The 12,735-nt window shown below is 48.6% G+C and overlaps 1 protein-coding gene across 8 annotated transcripts in view; it reads left to right on the forward strand.

Annotated features, from left to right (window-relative positions):
- SHROOM3 (shroom family member 3) overlaps positions 1-12,735 on the forward strand; it is a 148,808-nt gene that overhangs the window by 115,896 nt on the left and 20,177 nt on the right. For 5 of the 8 annotated variants that reach the window (XM_035324141.1, XM_035324140.1, XM_035324145.1 and 2 more), the window contains 2 exons: positions 1,196-1,324; positions 10,847-10,978. In XM_035324141.1, coding sequence (XP_035180032.1) covers positions 1,196-1,324; positions 10,847-10,978 — 261 coding nt within the window. Of the gene's footprint in view, positions 1-265; positions 623-1,195; positions 1,325-8,652; positions 8,931-10,846; positions 10,979-12,735 lie in introns of those variants that run through there. The other 3 variants (XM_035324144.1, XM_035324146.1, XM_035324148.1) reach the window with 3 other exon arrangements.

Consider the following 12,735-nt stretch of genomic DNA (forward strand, 5'->3'; position numbering starts at 1 on the left):
GTGCAGAGAGCGGAGCAGGTGGCAGAGGACAAAGCAGAATGGGATTTGGCACATAGAAAAGCAAGGCAGCTAAGGCAGGATTTGGGGTAAAATTGGATGAAGAGAAGCAGGGTAAGCAAAAAAGGCTGTTGTGGACCAGTCGCTTTCCCTAATCTAGGTGAAAGTGCCGCTGCGCGCTCCCCGGCTCTGTCTCATCCGCAGCGCGCGGCTTAACATTCCTGCCTGGCACGTGGGGCTTGGGGAGGGAGCGTGGGGGAGGACCGAGCCGGACACAAAGACGGCCGGCCTCTCACCGGAATGGCATCCAAGCCATCTCAGCTATCCAAAGCCCCAGATGCCGGCATGTGCGTTCAGCCTGCAGCCTGCTAAGCGCACAACAAGAGGCAATTACGGCGCAACTCGGCCGCTGCAGGCCGAGGGAGGCACGGAGGGAGGCACGGAGGGGGCCCTTTGAGCCGCACTTTTATTCGGTGTGGGGGTTCCTCGAGCTGGCAGAAATCGCAAGGCTGGCCCACGTCTCGGTGCTAAAAATGGGAGCAAGTGGGAGCAGCGTGCCTGCGGGAAGGAAGGAGCCGAAGCGCATGGTGTCTGGGTGACTTCTGCACGCGCGTGGTAAAGCGGGGTAAATATTTGTTTGCTAACTCAGTGGAAATACGAGTAGAGGCGGGGGTAGACTTCTCTTTCTTGCTGTCACCGTGCGGACCTTTCTCTCAGCTTTTCTCTTGTGTGTTCAGAGCGTTTGTAAGGTGGTTATGTGCGGGTAGGGCACATGCAGCCGTGGAGCTCCTGAATTCCACGTACAGGGATTTTGAATCCCAGAATGCAGATGCAGGGTAATGAGTTTTGTGCCGTGGATGCTGCAGCTGAGTTCCCTCCTGCATGCTGAGTATTGTGCAGCTCCTCCAGAATGCTTTGTGAGGGGCACTCGCAGGGGCTGAGCACTGCCGAGGTAGAAAGGAGAGCAGAGCCTGGCTCTTACAGCCTGCATGAGCAGTGACAGAGAGAAGAAAAGGGCTACAACTGGCTTTCTGTAGTATTTTCTTTGCACTTTTGCACAAAACCAGCCTGATACCCCTGCCTCACCCCTTCTGTGTGCGTATTATCATCTTATTTCTGAAAACACTTATTAATGTAGGGTACGAAGGTGGAGTTTTTTGTGTGCTGATGCTTACCTGCATTTGGTTTCTTTTGACAGGGACACACATGCAGCAAAGGGATGCACCAACCTGTCTCCCAGCCCGCTCAGGCCAGACCGCGTGAGCACTGACTTTCAGCCCAGCAAAACCGCGTGGGCAGGGGGAGTTAAGTTGCGGCTGAAGACCAGGTGAGAGCATGTGCATGCACGTCCCTGTCTGCTGCATGTGTTCAGTGGCTGCTGTTCTTGGAGAGTGGCTGGCAAATTCCACTTCCCTTTTGTGGGAGCGAGGGCAGCAGCAGTGCTGGGCTGGAGCAGGGTGAATCTCCAGCATCCATGGCATCACGTGGTGGAAGAGGTACAGGACAGTTCCTTAACCTCACATCCACCTGTGGTTTCCTTGTCCTTAAGACAGTACCAGGGAAATGAAAGGAACTGACCTCTTGGGCCTTGAGTCAAGGATCAACTTTGCTCGATGTCAGTAACATTTAATGCAGGGCTGGGTGTAAAAATGGTATTGTTTTGGCAGAGGGCGACTCACTGGGAAGGGGTGCTGGAAGAGGTGTCCATCCTTTTCAAAAGCTTAGTTTTGTCTCCCATATGAGATGGGGGACCAAAATATCTCCACAGCACTGATGTAAGCCTGCAGTGGCTTCACAGCTTTAGGTGCCTGGCTTTCCAAAACCAGCTTGCTTCTTCCAAGCCTATGAGTGTTAGGGGAGTTTGGTGTTCATGACAAGCCTGCTGAGTGCCTATCTGAATGACTAAACGTCTTCAGAAGTTCGCTTCCTGAATTGCTCTGGATCAACCAGTGTTGTGGTGGGGCCTGATTTCCTTCCTTTGTGCGTGCAGTGTAGGGCCAAGTCCTACAGCGTTTGCTCAGGCAAAGCTTTCAGTGGCATCAAAAGAGCCTTTTGCATCAGCCAGGTGGTAATCTGGATGACCTCATAGATGTTTGTGTCTCAGCCTTCTGAGATTCGCACCATGAAGGAGTGACTTTTATTGGCAGCATTGAATTTGGGCCAGACCGTGACCTACTTGAAGTCCAAATGAGCAGCTGAGGAGGGGATGGGATGCTTGTCAAGTCACGTTCCGATCTTATAAGCAAAGATGCACATCTGGAGCAAACTCGCTGGCCTTAGTGGAGTTGTTCCACCTTTTAGCCACTGCTGTCAGTTACAGACTGTGCATCTCCTCGGGATGGAGCATATTTTAGAGGCTGAAATCTCTCCTTGAGCTAGTTTAATCAGGGACAGATTTATTTGTGACTCTGAGGGTGTGGGGCTCTGCAGTGTCTGAGGTATGTGACCCGCAGCAAATTTGGGAAAGAAGCTCGCCACGCATCCACCACCTTTCTATAGCAGTGAGTTATTCAGGATATGCCTGCTGTAAATCCTGCTGGCCTGTCGATCTATTAGCAGATATCTGTAGAAGCTCCAGAGTTTAGCATTTCACTTGGATTAGCTTGTCTTTGGATGCGGTGCCAATGTTTTCCTTCCCTTTTCCGGCAGTGTCGGAGGCTGTGTCTGCCTATCTCAGTGGCTTAACTCGTGTTGAAGCTTTGCTTGCAAACAGGAAGTTGCTTTCATGTATAAGAATTTGAGTGTGGGAGGGCATTTCAGCCCTGGTGGCCTCTGCTTCAGCTGTACCACTGGGTGCAGTCCTCCTGCTTGTTTACTTTCTGCAAACACACCCAAGGCGACGAAGGCTGTCGGCAGTTTCTGAAGTTCAGGGTGATGAACGAACGTCCTCAGTCAGAGGGGGAAGCCAGCGCTCAGGACCGGTCTCTCAGGTGTCACAATGGAGCATCTCAACCATCGTCTCTCACGCTGATCATTTCCCCATCAGGATTTTGGTGAGGAGTGTATTAGGGCTGCCTGTGATTTGTAGCCCGCTGAGAGCAGAACCCAGCTACCATCTGTGACGCTCGCCCTGAGAATCCCCTTGGTTACCTGCCGCGACCCATTGTCCGTGTTACATTTGGATAATCAGGCTCACTGGGCAGCATTTCTGCTGCCAGCCCCCGAGTTCCTCCTAAGAGCTGAAGGAGACTGAGAAAACACATTCCTTCCATTGTTTCTAAGTCTCTCCTGTTGCAAGTTGCTGTGTGTTTGATATCAGAGGGCAAAAGAATCTAAGCTATGCTTGTTTTTCTGTCTTTTTAACTAATTTACTGGCTGGAGAAGAATGAGAAAAAATTATTTGAATTAAGCCCGTTGGGCCAATTCATCAATGAGGATAAATCAATGTAGCATTGTGGCTTCTGCAAAGACACGGGCAGGTTAAACCATGTTAGGGTCTGGCAGCTGAGGTTTTCTACCCATGCTCTGGGAGTTGATGGGAACGCCTGGAGAACACATAGCACGGGCCTTCTCAGAGATGAAAGCTAAAACAAAGACTCCATCTGTTGGCCAGCTGTCTCTTTTCCGTGTCTGTCCTTTCTTAGTCTTTTTCCAGTGAAGGAAACAGTAAAACTGGGGCAAGATGAGTGAAATTGCAGAGGGTCTTTAAGCCAGTGCTCACCAGCTCCTCATCCCAGCCTCTGGGTGCTCTAAGTAACAAGGAGGAGCCTGCAGCAGCTCCCCCACCTCTAAGCCACAGCCCTGTGTGAGCAGCACAGATAGACTATCCTGGCGGCAAGTATTTTCTCAAGACAGAGATCTGAAATGCTCTTTATTCTGCAGTTTAAGTCATACTTACCATGTTGCTTGGTAATGTTGCTTCTTTTTTTAAAGAAAGCTGTCAGAAGATCCCAGTAGGACAGAGTCCTTGAACCCAGTAATCAGCAAGAATGAAGGTTGTATACATCACCTCTCACACTAATAACCAAAGCCCCGCTGTTCCTGTTCAAGCCTGCTGTCTGGTTAGTGTCAGGGAATGTCAGTGGGACCTTTTCGTTGTGCAGGGCAAAGCCCTCAATCTAAATATTGCCTGTCAGACGGGTGCTCGGACGAAGGGAAAACGAAGCAGCAGCGCATGGCCCAGATCCTGGCGCGGCACTCTGCGGTAGGCCTGTTGGGTGATTCTCTGTAAGTCACTTCACCTCTTAAGGCCTTTGTTTCCTTTTCTGGAAAGTGGGATAAATGCCCCTGCCTTGGATAAGACAGCCTAGGGGTTACCAGAGAAATGTGATAACACAGAGGTGTGATGTACCAGACCAATAATCATTAATTACAATGTTTGACTGTTCATGAGTTCACCCAAGGAGCGACTCTTGCTCGCAGCTGCCGTCACCTCTGAGTGATCTCAGGGCTTTTTTCCACAGCCCAGGGGAGAGCATTTCTTTCAAGAAAAGCTACTTTCTGTCTCCTGCAAACTCTGCTGCAGCACTTGATGCTGTCATGTATCCAGAGCCATCCACACCTCGTCCTTCACCAGGGTGAGCATGACAGACGTTTCTGTACCCTTGGTTGTTCCCTTCCACCAAATAATCTGTCCTCAAATTTTTTTTTGTCTGCTTTTGGTGCTAGCAGAAGAGGAAGGCAGGCAGGCTGCTTCCTGTATGTGGAGCTGAGAAGAATGGTAGAAGGAATCCATCCATACATCCATGTTTGTGGTTGTCATCTCAGCTTTCACCCAGGGTGTTTTTTTTCCCCATGGTGGTCTGGAAGGGAGCTTTTCCCAAAGAGTTGGTGATGGTAATGGTAGGAAACGTGAGGATTAGCCTCTGATTCTCTGCTTCCTTGCCCCCAAGAGACTTCAGGAAGCTCAGTGCCTGTCTGCCAGTTCAGACATGGAGCTCAAGGCCTGGTCTGATGCAACCCAGACATCCCAAGCGATGCTCATCAATGGGAAAAAAACAAATAGCATCTGATGTGGGCTGGAAGCAACAAGCAGAGACAACATCACTGGGAAAGGTGTCTGAGAGAGGAATGAGAGCAGACTGATCTGGGGTAGGGTGCTGAACTCAGCTGGGATACGTTACTCAAGTTGTTTTCTCTTTTGTGTGTGTATTAAAGACTGAAACTGCTAAAAGCTGTGATATGCTCAGGGGGTTTCCTTGTCTGGGGAGATGTCCTCTGGAAGGGGCAGAGAGGAGCATACTGCAGAAAAGAAGGTTGTGTCTACACGTTTGACCTAAATGTCCAGACGTGAGGTTTTTTCAATGCATTTTTAATTATTATTTAACTTAGGGAAAGTTTTATTCTGAGCATAAAGACGGGTGGAGGATGCAATTCTCCCTTTCCTTTATATGTGAGGAGATACCATTGCCCGAGATTTATGACTTGAAATATCATTTCTTATACTTCATGTCTTTCTAATGAGTTCTCCTTATTTTAATGAAAATCGTGAAGGAACAGAGCACACTCCAGATCTCATCTGCCGTTGAATTTACCAGAAGGGCTTCGTGAGCCTGAAAAGAGAGATTCAGTGAAAGACACACCAAGCTGATGCCATTATGGTCCGACTTCTTTCTAATTGGCCTCGTCTGTTCTGCTTATTTTTAGAACCATGACTGAACCTTAATTAAGGGTGACGTTGCTTTGAGTAGATTGTGGCCTCACTCTGTTGAAATCCTAATAGGCTTCCGAGTGCTTTAGTTTTTCCTTCATCTCCTGCTTAGTAGCTGGGCACAGGGACTGCAGCAATGCGTTAGGATGTCTGTAGAAGGTATCCTTGTTATGCTAGCACTCCTTCTGGATACGACCATCTTGGAGACATGTCTGCAGCAGAGAGAAATCAGACTCTTGTTTGTTCTTTATGCAGATATGCAGTTGTCCTGGGAGATTACACAGAAATTGCTGTGATCGGGGTCTCACCACACAGAAAGCCTACAGCACTGTGCAGTGGGCTACGGCTCAGAACATGCTGCCTCTGACACGTACTTTTTGTCAGTTTCTAAACATCCCTAGCTTGAAATCTTAACCTCTGCAAGGATGATGTGGTAAAGATGGGCACCTGCCTTCCTGTCTGTCTCTCTTGTGACTCTGTGCCCAGGACTGGATCTGATAGGCACAAGCTCTGCACTTGTGTCCAAAGCTTTTTTCTCTTCTACAGGAGGAAGGTCTGCTGCAGGGTTCCCTAGTCCTTCCAACCTGGCTGAATGTGCCAGGCCATGGTTATCCCAGCTCCAGCAACCTCCCACACAGCCACCTGGGTCACACAGCTGCTGGGGAAAACACCATTCACAGGGCTCACAGTGGCTGCGATGGCACAGAACAATTCTGCTGGCGTTAGATCTCTTTGTTTCTTCCCATCTGTCTGATCATGGGGAATGGATTCCCACTGACCACTGCTCCTGCCTGCATCCACAGATTGATTTTGCTCCTCCAGGAAAGCTACTTTTCTTGACCAGTTTTGATGCTTTTCTCTTCAGCATAGCCCATTTCTCTGCTGAGGAGGATTTTGAAGGTTGCTGGGACAGGGACAAAATGCGCACAAGGTCAATAGTAGAAAGAAGACAACTTGTTCACAAACACATCTTGAATGATGTGTTTGCCAGGCATGAGACGGCTGAAAACTTAACTTCCTGCAAGCACTGTGGATGAGCTGCATGAAAAATAGGTGGGTTTACTGGGGCATGGAGAACTCAGAGCTGCTACTCAGTCAGCCGCAACGTCCCCTCACTGGCTCTCAGTCATTAGCTTTCTAAAAGGCTGAGTTACATCCCATTATTGTCTGCTAGGAGAAAATTAAGTCAGTCTGTGTGAGGCAGAGGAGGAAGCTGCTTCCTTCCTGCTTCTCATCCCACCATAAAAGCTGGTCCCCATGAACTGGGCAACAGTAGTCATCCACCTGCACTTCTTGCTGTTGGGGCAGCAGTGGTTGGCATTGCTGCACTGCTCCTCAGCCTCGGGCAAAACGTGCAGCAGGCTGCTGGCAACCTGGAGGCTGCTGTGAGAAATCTGGAGTCTGTAGGGGTTGTTTGAACATCTTTTTGTCCTTTTTTTTTTTTTTTCCCTCAAAACTGCTCTATTTGGAGGTTTAGGAAAATGGAAGTTTTTCTAGGCAAGAAAAAAAGAAAATGGTAGTTTGAAGAAACAGAATTGTCTCCTTTAGGTAAGGTGGGCCTTCATGCACAGAAATAGAAACTCTCAGAGGACACAGCTGGAGGATGGCTGAAGCAAAGCACTCAGGCTGTGCATGCGCTGTGGCACTGGTAAGGAACAGCACATAAAGAACAGAAATTTGACTGAATGTGTTGTTTTGTATGGTTTTAGTCTGTAGGCATGGGAAAAACATAACCCAACCTTTTTGTTACACTGTGAAGAAAGCTTCTGATGGCTGTTCTTTAGGTGCTGATTCATTTGCAGTTGGTGCCAAGCTATCTTTATAGTGTGTACTTCCATAACTGTTTTGCATACAAAGCATAAAAAGAATCTTCTACCGAGATAACAGAGGTGAACACACTCAGTTCTTCCTAATAAAAGAGAGCTACAGAGCTATTAGTGGTAAAGAGCCTCAGAAATGGCAGTACGGCCCTCGCAGCCCAGCCTGCATCAAGCCTTTGCCAGACTGTGTTCGAGGAGACTGCTAATGTGCCAGTCACATTTCTGTCTGAAAATGCTGTGACGAGGATAGCAAGAAGGAGCACCCAGATAACAGCAGCTGGACAAGATGAAAGGCTTTCATTTTCCCTTCATTTTTCCAGTTTACGGTGTGAATTTGGCAGTATCTGGTATGTCATCAGTGTTAAAGCTGCCGCAGGACCTGTTAGCTGCCAGCGTTGCATCAGGTCCAGTGACTGACCCGAGTACCTTTGCTCCGAGGCATCTGTCGGGCTGCCAGCCTGACCTGGATGCCCAAGTTATCTGATCACTGGAGGTGTCCATGAAGATCCAGGGGTCTCTTTTCCAGCCTGGGCATTTACAACTGAGGGATCACTTTCCGCATCGTTTGAAGTGGAGAATTGTTTAGTAATATGATTGTCCAAACTCTTTTGCAAGTATAGTACTTATAGCCCTTGAGGAACAGGTATAAAGGGTAAGGGCTTGAGGTGGTTTATTATTATTAATAAAGTTCTGCATTTTGAAATCTTACATATCTTAGAACAGCATCAGCTCTTGCTCCTGGTTTTGTTGAAGGCAACTGAGCTATACCAAATTTGCACCAATTAAAGGTCTAATTATTTATGTCTTCACTCAAGTCAGGAATTAGCTGCTGCATTTGCAAGTTTTATCACTCAGCCAGTTCGTCTGGGATGAATCAGGATCTGACACTGTGGGTTTTACAAGAGCAGTTCTGCCCCACTTGCCAAGAGGAGTTTAATCGTGCGCTGCTTTTAATTGTTTCCTGACAGTTGTGCTCTGCAGTAGCACCAGTGTAACCAGAAGTTGTTGCAAGCTTGGCAGATGAACCACGTTCAGCTCCCCCCAGCTCTCTAATGGGAGATAGCTGTTCTGTAGACACTGCGTTGCTCACTGCTATGTTATACTCCAGTTCTAGCCCTTTTCCCTTATTGGGCAATAATAACAATAATTATAAACTAAGCTTAAGGAAGTAGGGTGAAGCAAGGTGCTATTTTCAGGTGTTACAGGAGGCTGAAGGTAGGAACTTGTGGCATTCCCCAGACACCCACACACAGACAGGGCTGTGCCGTTCTCCAGTCTCTAAGCTCTGTGTCAGGGACAATCTCTTGACTGATTCAGCGGGGACTGTATCAAGCCCTCGGTCTCTGCCATTCAGTGCACACGTGTGCACGCGGGCACCCCGTGCCTCCATCCTGCCTCCTCCTCAGAGATCACCTGTGTGAGTCTGCAACATGAGCCAGAGATCATGTGTACTGCAGCGCTTCCTCTCTTGGCTTAAGCTCGGCTAAGATTCGGTTACCCTTAATCCACGTTTCCAGGATCAGGTAGGTGTGGAAACAATGCAAGGTTATCCTGCGCTGAGCTGGTACGGCATGTCTTCTGACTTCAATTCACAGCTTCGCTCTCCATGTGTTGTATTGTTACAAGGATACTGGCCAAAAGGGTTTTAAATATCTGTGGCTCAGAGGATTGGCTCTGCTACTTCTTGAAGCTTTTTACTGATCAAATCAAGGGCTAATGTGCTTTGCTTGTGATCATCCCTTGTGCTTTCACAAGTAAAAGATTAATGTTGGGGCTCATACTCCTTCCAAGTACAAAGAGAGTCTTTAAATCTCTGCAACAGAGAAGGCAAAAGCATGGGGTTTTTGTAATAAACAGTTTTGTCAGCTTTCCATCCTGCCAACAAGTTTCCTTGTTTCTCTGGGCAAGGAGCGTAACAAGAGAGCTCTGTTTTAAACACACCTACACATGAAATGGTAAAAGGGTGCTTGGTTCAGCTCACCCCCAATACCCTCCACTGCAGCTCTCCTTAACACAATCTGTCACAACAAATGTTGAAAGGAAAAAGATGTCCCTCTTTTGTTCTTCTATCTGATGGTGAGGGAATGATTTGCCCTTCTGAAATCTGCATGGAAAACCTCCTGGTGAAGTGGTTCTGCTTCTCAGTGTCTGCCAGCGCAATTCTATGGAGCAGAACATCCGTCACTGCAAATAGAATCATAGAATCATAGAATCATAGAATATCCTGAGTTGGAAGGGACCCTTAAGGATCATCAAGTCCAACTCTTGACACCGCACAGGTCTACCCAAAAGTTCAGACCATGTGACTAAGTGTTAGTTTGTGCCGGTATGCAGTCTGACCCTAACAAGCAGATTTTGCCTTGGACATTTTCCCGTACTCTTTCTTTTCCCAATCTCAGGCAGTGCTAGGAGAGTCCTCTTTTGGCCTATGTTTTGTATCCGCAGAGGGCATTTTAATCTGTTTACATTATTCAGGACATGCTGCACCATGAAAATTTCAGTGAGACAATGACTTTGAAGATGTGTCAGCTCCTCCTCTTGGCTTCATGCTTTATAGGAGTAGGCAAGGTTGACCTTCAGGCTGTCACATTTGGGATTTTGGTGTTACACAGGTCCCGTACTGCCCCTCATTCTTGCAGGAAGAGTTGGAAACTGCAGGGATGCGTGCTAGAGCAGGGTAGCAATCCCCACGGAAAGCAGAGGGAGGATTAAAGCCAAGCACAAAGGCTGGGGCAGAGGAGAGTCTGCGCGGCACATTCAGGGTACTTGATTGCTAAACCCCTGCTTCGACTTTCCACTGCACCATTATGTACTTGAAATAAGGTTGTTGGGTGTGTTTTTTTCTCCTGAGAGCTGCCAGAGGCCTTCTTAGTGTTGGTGACTGGAAGAACCCCCGGCTGGCTGTGCCGTGCTTACACGCAGCAGCAGGACAGCTGCCTGGCTGCACGGCCCTGGGGGCTGCGAGGGGCGCGCATTGCTGGCACCTGGCTGTCACATCTCTTCCTGCATTTTTATAAGCACCCAGGAGAGATCAAAACAGCATTGTCCGGGCTTCCACCCCCTCGTGGCATTTGATCCTTTCAATGACTTCACCAGCAGTCACTTTAAAATGAAGGGAACCGTTTGAGAAAAGCGCTCATTCTGCATCCATAGGAATCACATGCTCAGTGCACGGTGTGGGAGTCCCACACGCAGCCCAGACTGAACTGGTCCGTGGGGATGCTTGTCTGCCCATGCTCTTTGGTTTGCAAACATGAGGGGGTATGTGTTGTGTGAATGCTGGGAATGGCTCGGGATTCGCTCGGAAAAGAAAAAATGTAGCAGTGAAACAGAAGTGAGCATTAGCAATTTTAAATGCCTCTCAGTGTTTCTTCGCATTCCTCTTCCTTGAAGGAGCTGGCCTGTTGTTTACATGCAAAATCCTTCTGCTTTTACCTAGGCGGAGTGAAACTCCAGGCCGACCTCACTCCTGGCATTCAACCAAACTTGCAGAGAACCAACCCGATCCCAGCATGATGCAAATATCTCAGGGCACGCTTGGCATCCCTTGGCATCAGTCCTACCACTCCAGGTAAGCACTACACAGCTGTGGTCCTGTGCTGCACGTAGCCAGAGGCGTAGAGCCACCAGCTTTTTTAATTTCTTATTTTCCCTCTTTTTACATACCTTACATGGGTGTAGAATCAGGCTCCCAAGCTAGCGTGCTTCTAAGCCATCCCACAAATCCTATGTCTTTATTTCCAGTCTCACACTGCCTTCGGGGAGGCTCTGCCTCATACCCAAGGAACTGTCTTGGTGGTGCTGACTGCAAGATTGCAGCCTACATCTAGAGCTCAGGAGTGAAGGAAGGGGACAAAAGATTTGATGGCAAAATGTTACCGTCTGCCTCCGTACAGCTGGTGGGTTTACAGACAGCCAGGGTTAGGATTGGAGGTAGGAGGGCTTCTCTTCCTCTTTGGTTACCCAGATAAAGTGGACGTGTATTCCTCAATTAAGTGCTCTGTGAGGTGATTAACACCTATGCAATTAATTGCTTTAAAAATTCCCCTTCCTGCCAAGATGGGAGCCCACTGCCAGCACATTGAGGTGGCTGTCTCTGGGTACTGATACAGGAGTCGGAGTCCTGCTCTGCGTCCTGCAAGGTGTCCCCATGCAGAAACACAGCAAATTTATTTCCCCAGCAGAGGAAAAGAAATCCCGAATGAAACCGAACCTATTAAGGAAGATAAGGGTTTGGCAGCAGGGCTGCTGCACCCATCAGCATTGCCGAGCTGCTCTCCAGCAGCATTGCATCACTGTCAGTACTCCCAGGGTGAGAAGTTCAGCGAGGGATTTCCTGCTTTTGGCAATCTCTTTCTGCAGGGGTCAGTTTTACCATAACTAGGAAGTCAGTGCAGTGGTTTGCCAGTCCCCAGAAGTCTAAACGAGAACCTTAGTGCTGTTAAACAAAGGTTGGGTGAGGTCCCTCTGGTTTTGGCTTTGGACTGAGGGAGACTGGAAGCAGCGATGTGGTCCCAGTGCAAGGAGTGCTCAATACTGGGAGAAGAGCACCCAGGGCAGACACACCCGTTGGCCCCTCTGAGGTACTTGGTGGTGAGCCCTGGGCCAACTTGGGAAGGGGGGACAACTTTTAATTCTGCCCTTGGAGCATTTTCCTTGGAAAGGCAGAAGGGTTTTGGGAGCAGGAAATTCTCCTTACAGCCACTGGGATTTAAACCTCATTTCTTCTACAAGCAAAACAGCTTCGGCAGAGGGGAGGAAAGAGAAAAAGTGGCATTAAAAAAAAGTGAGCGGGTGGTTACAGAAAAAATGTATGTTCCTGACTGGCTTTCAGCACAGATCATCCTGTAGCGTATTTATTTCCCACCCAAGGGCTTTGCTTCCCAGCCACAGCTTCTAGCAGAGCATTTGGCTGTCTCCTGGGAGCCTGAAGAGGAGCACGGGGAACACCTAGTGGCCAGCTGGCCAGAGCTGCACTGGGCATTGCCAGGGAGATTTTTAAAATATTTTGTTAAACACTTAGTGGTGCATTCAGATGAGTAAACCAGCTTTATCCTAAGTTTTGCCAGATCCATTTCTGTCTCTGTGTTCCTCTGCATCTCTGCAGAGCTGCTGCTTCTTCCCCTGGCAGGCAGACTTCCTTCTGCCTTTCCTTGTCCTTAGCAGCCTTCTGCCCCTACCTGTCCTTGGGGCTTGTGGGAAGGGACTGTGGTTGGGATATGATCCCAGGCTTTAGGCTCTTCGGCAGACACGTTAGTTAGCAAAGGGGCTGTTACAAACGTACCTGCTGCCTCCCAGAAAAGGCACCTTAATTCCCAGGGCTGCTGT

The sequence above is a fragment of the Oxyura jamaicensis genome, chromosome 4, assembly GCF_011077185.1.
Source record: "Oxyura jamaicensis isolate SHBP4307 breed ruddy duck chromosome 4, BPBGC_Ojam_1.0, whole genome shotgun sequence".
In the NCBI taxonomy this organism is placed as follows: domain Eukaryota; kingdom Metazoa; phylum Chordata; class Aves; order Anseriformes; family Anatidae; genus Oxyura; species Oxyura jamaicensis.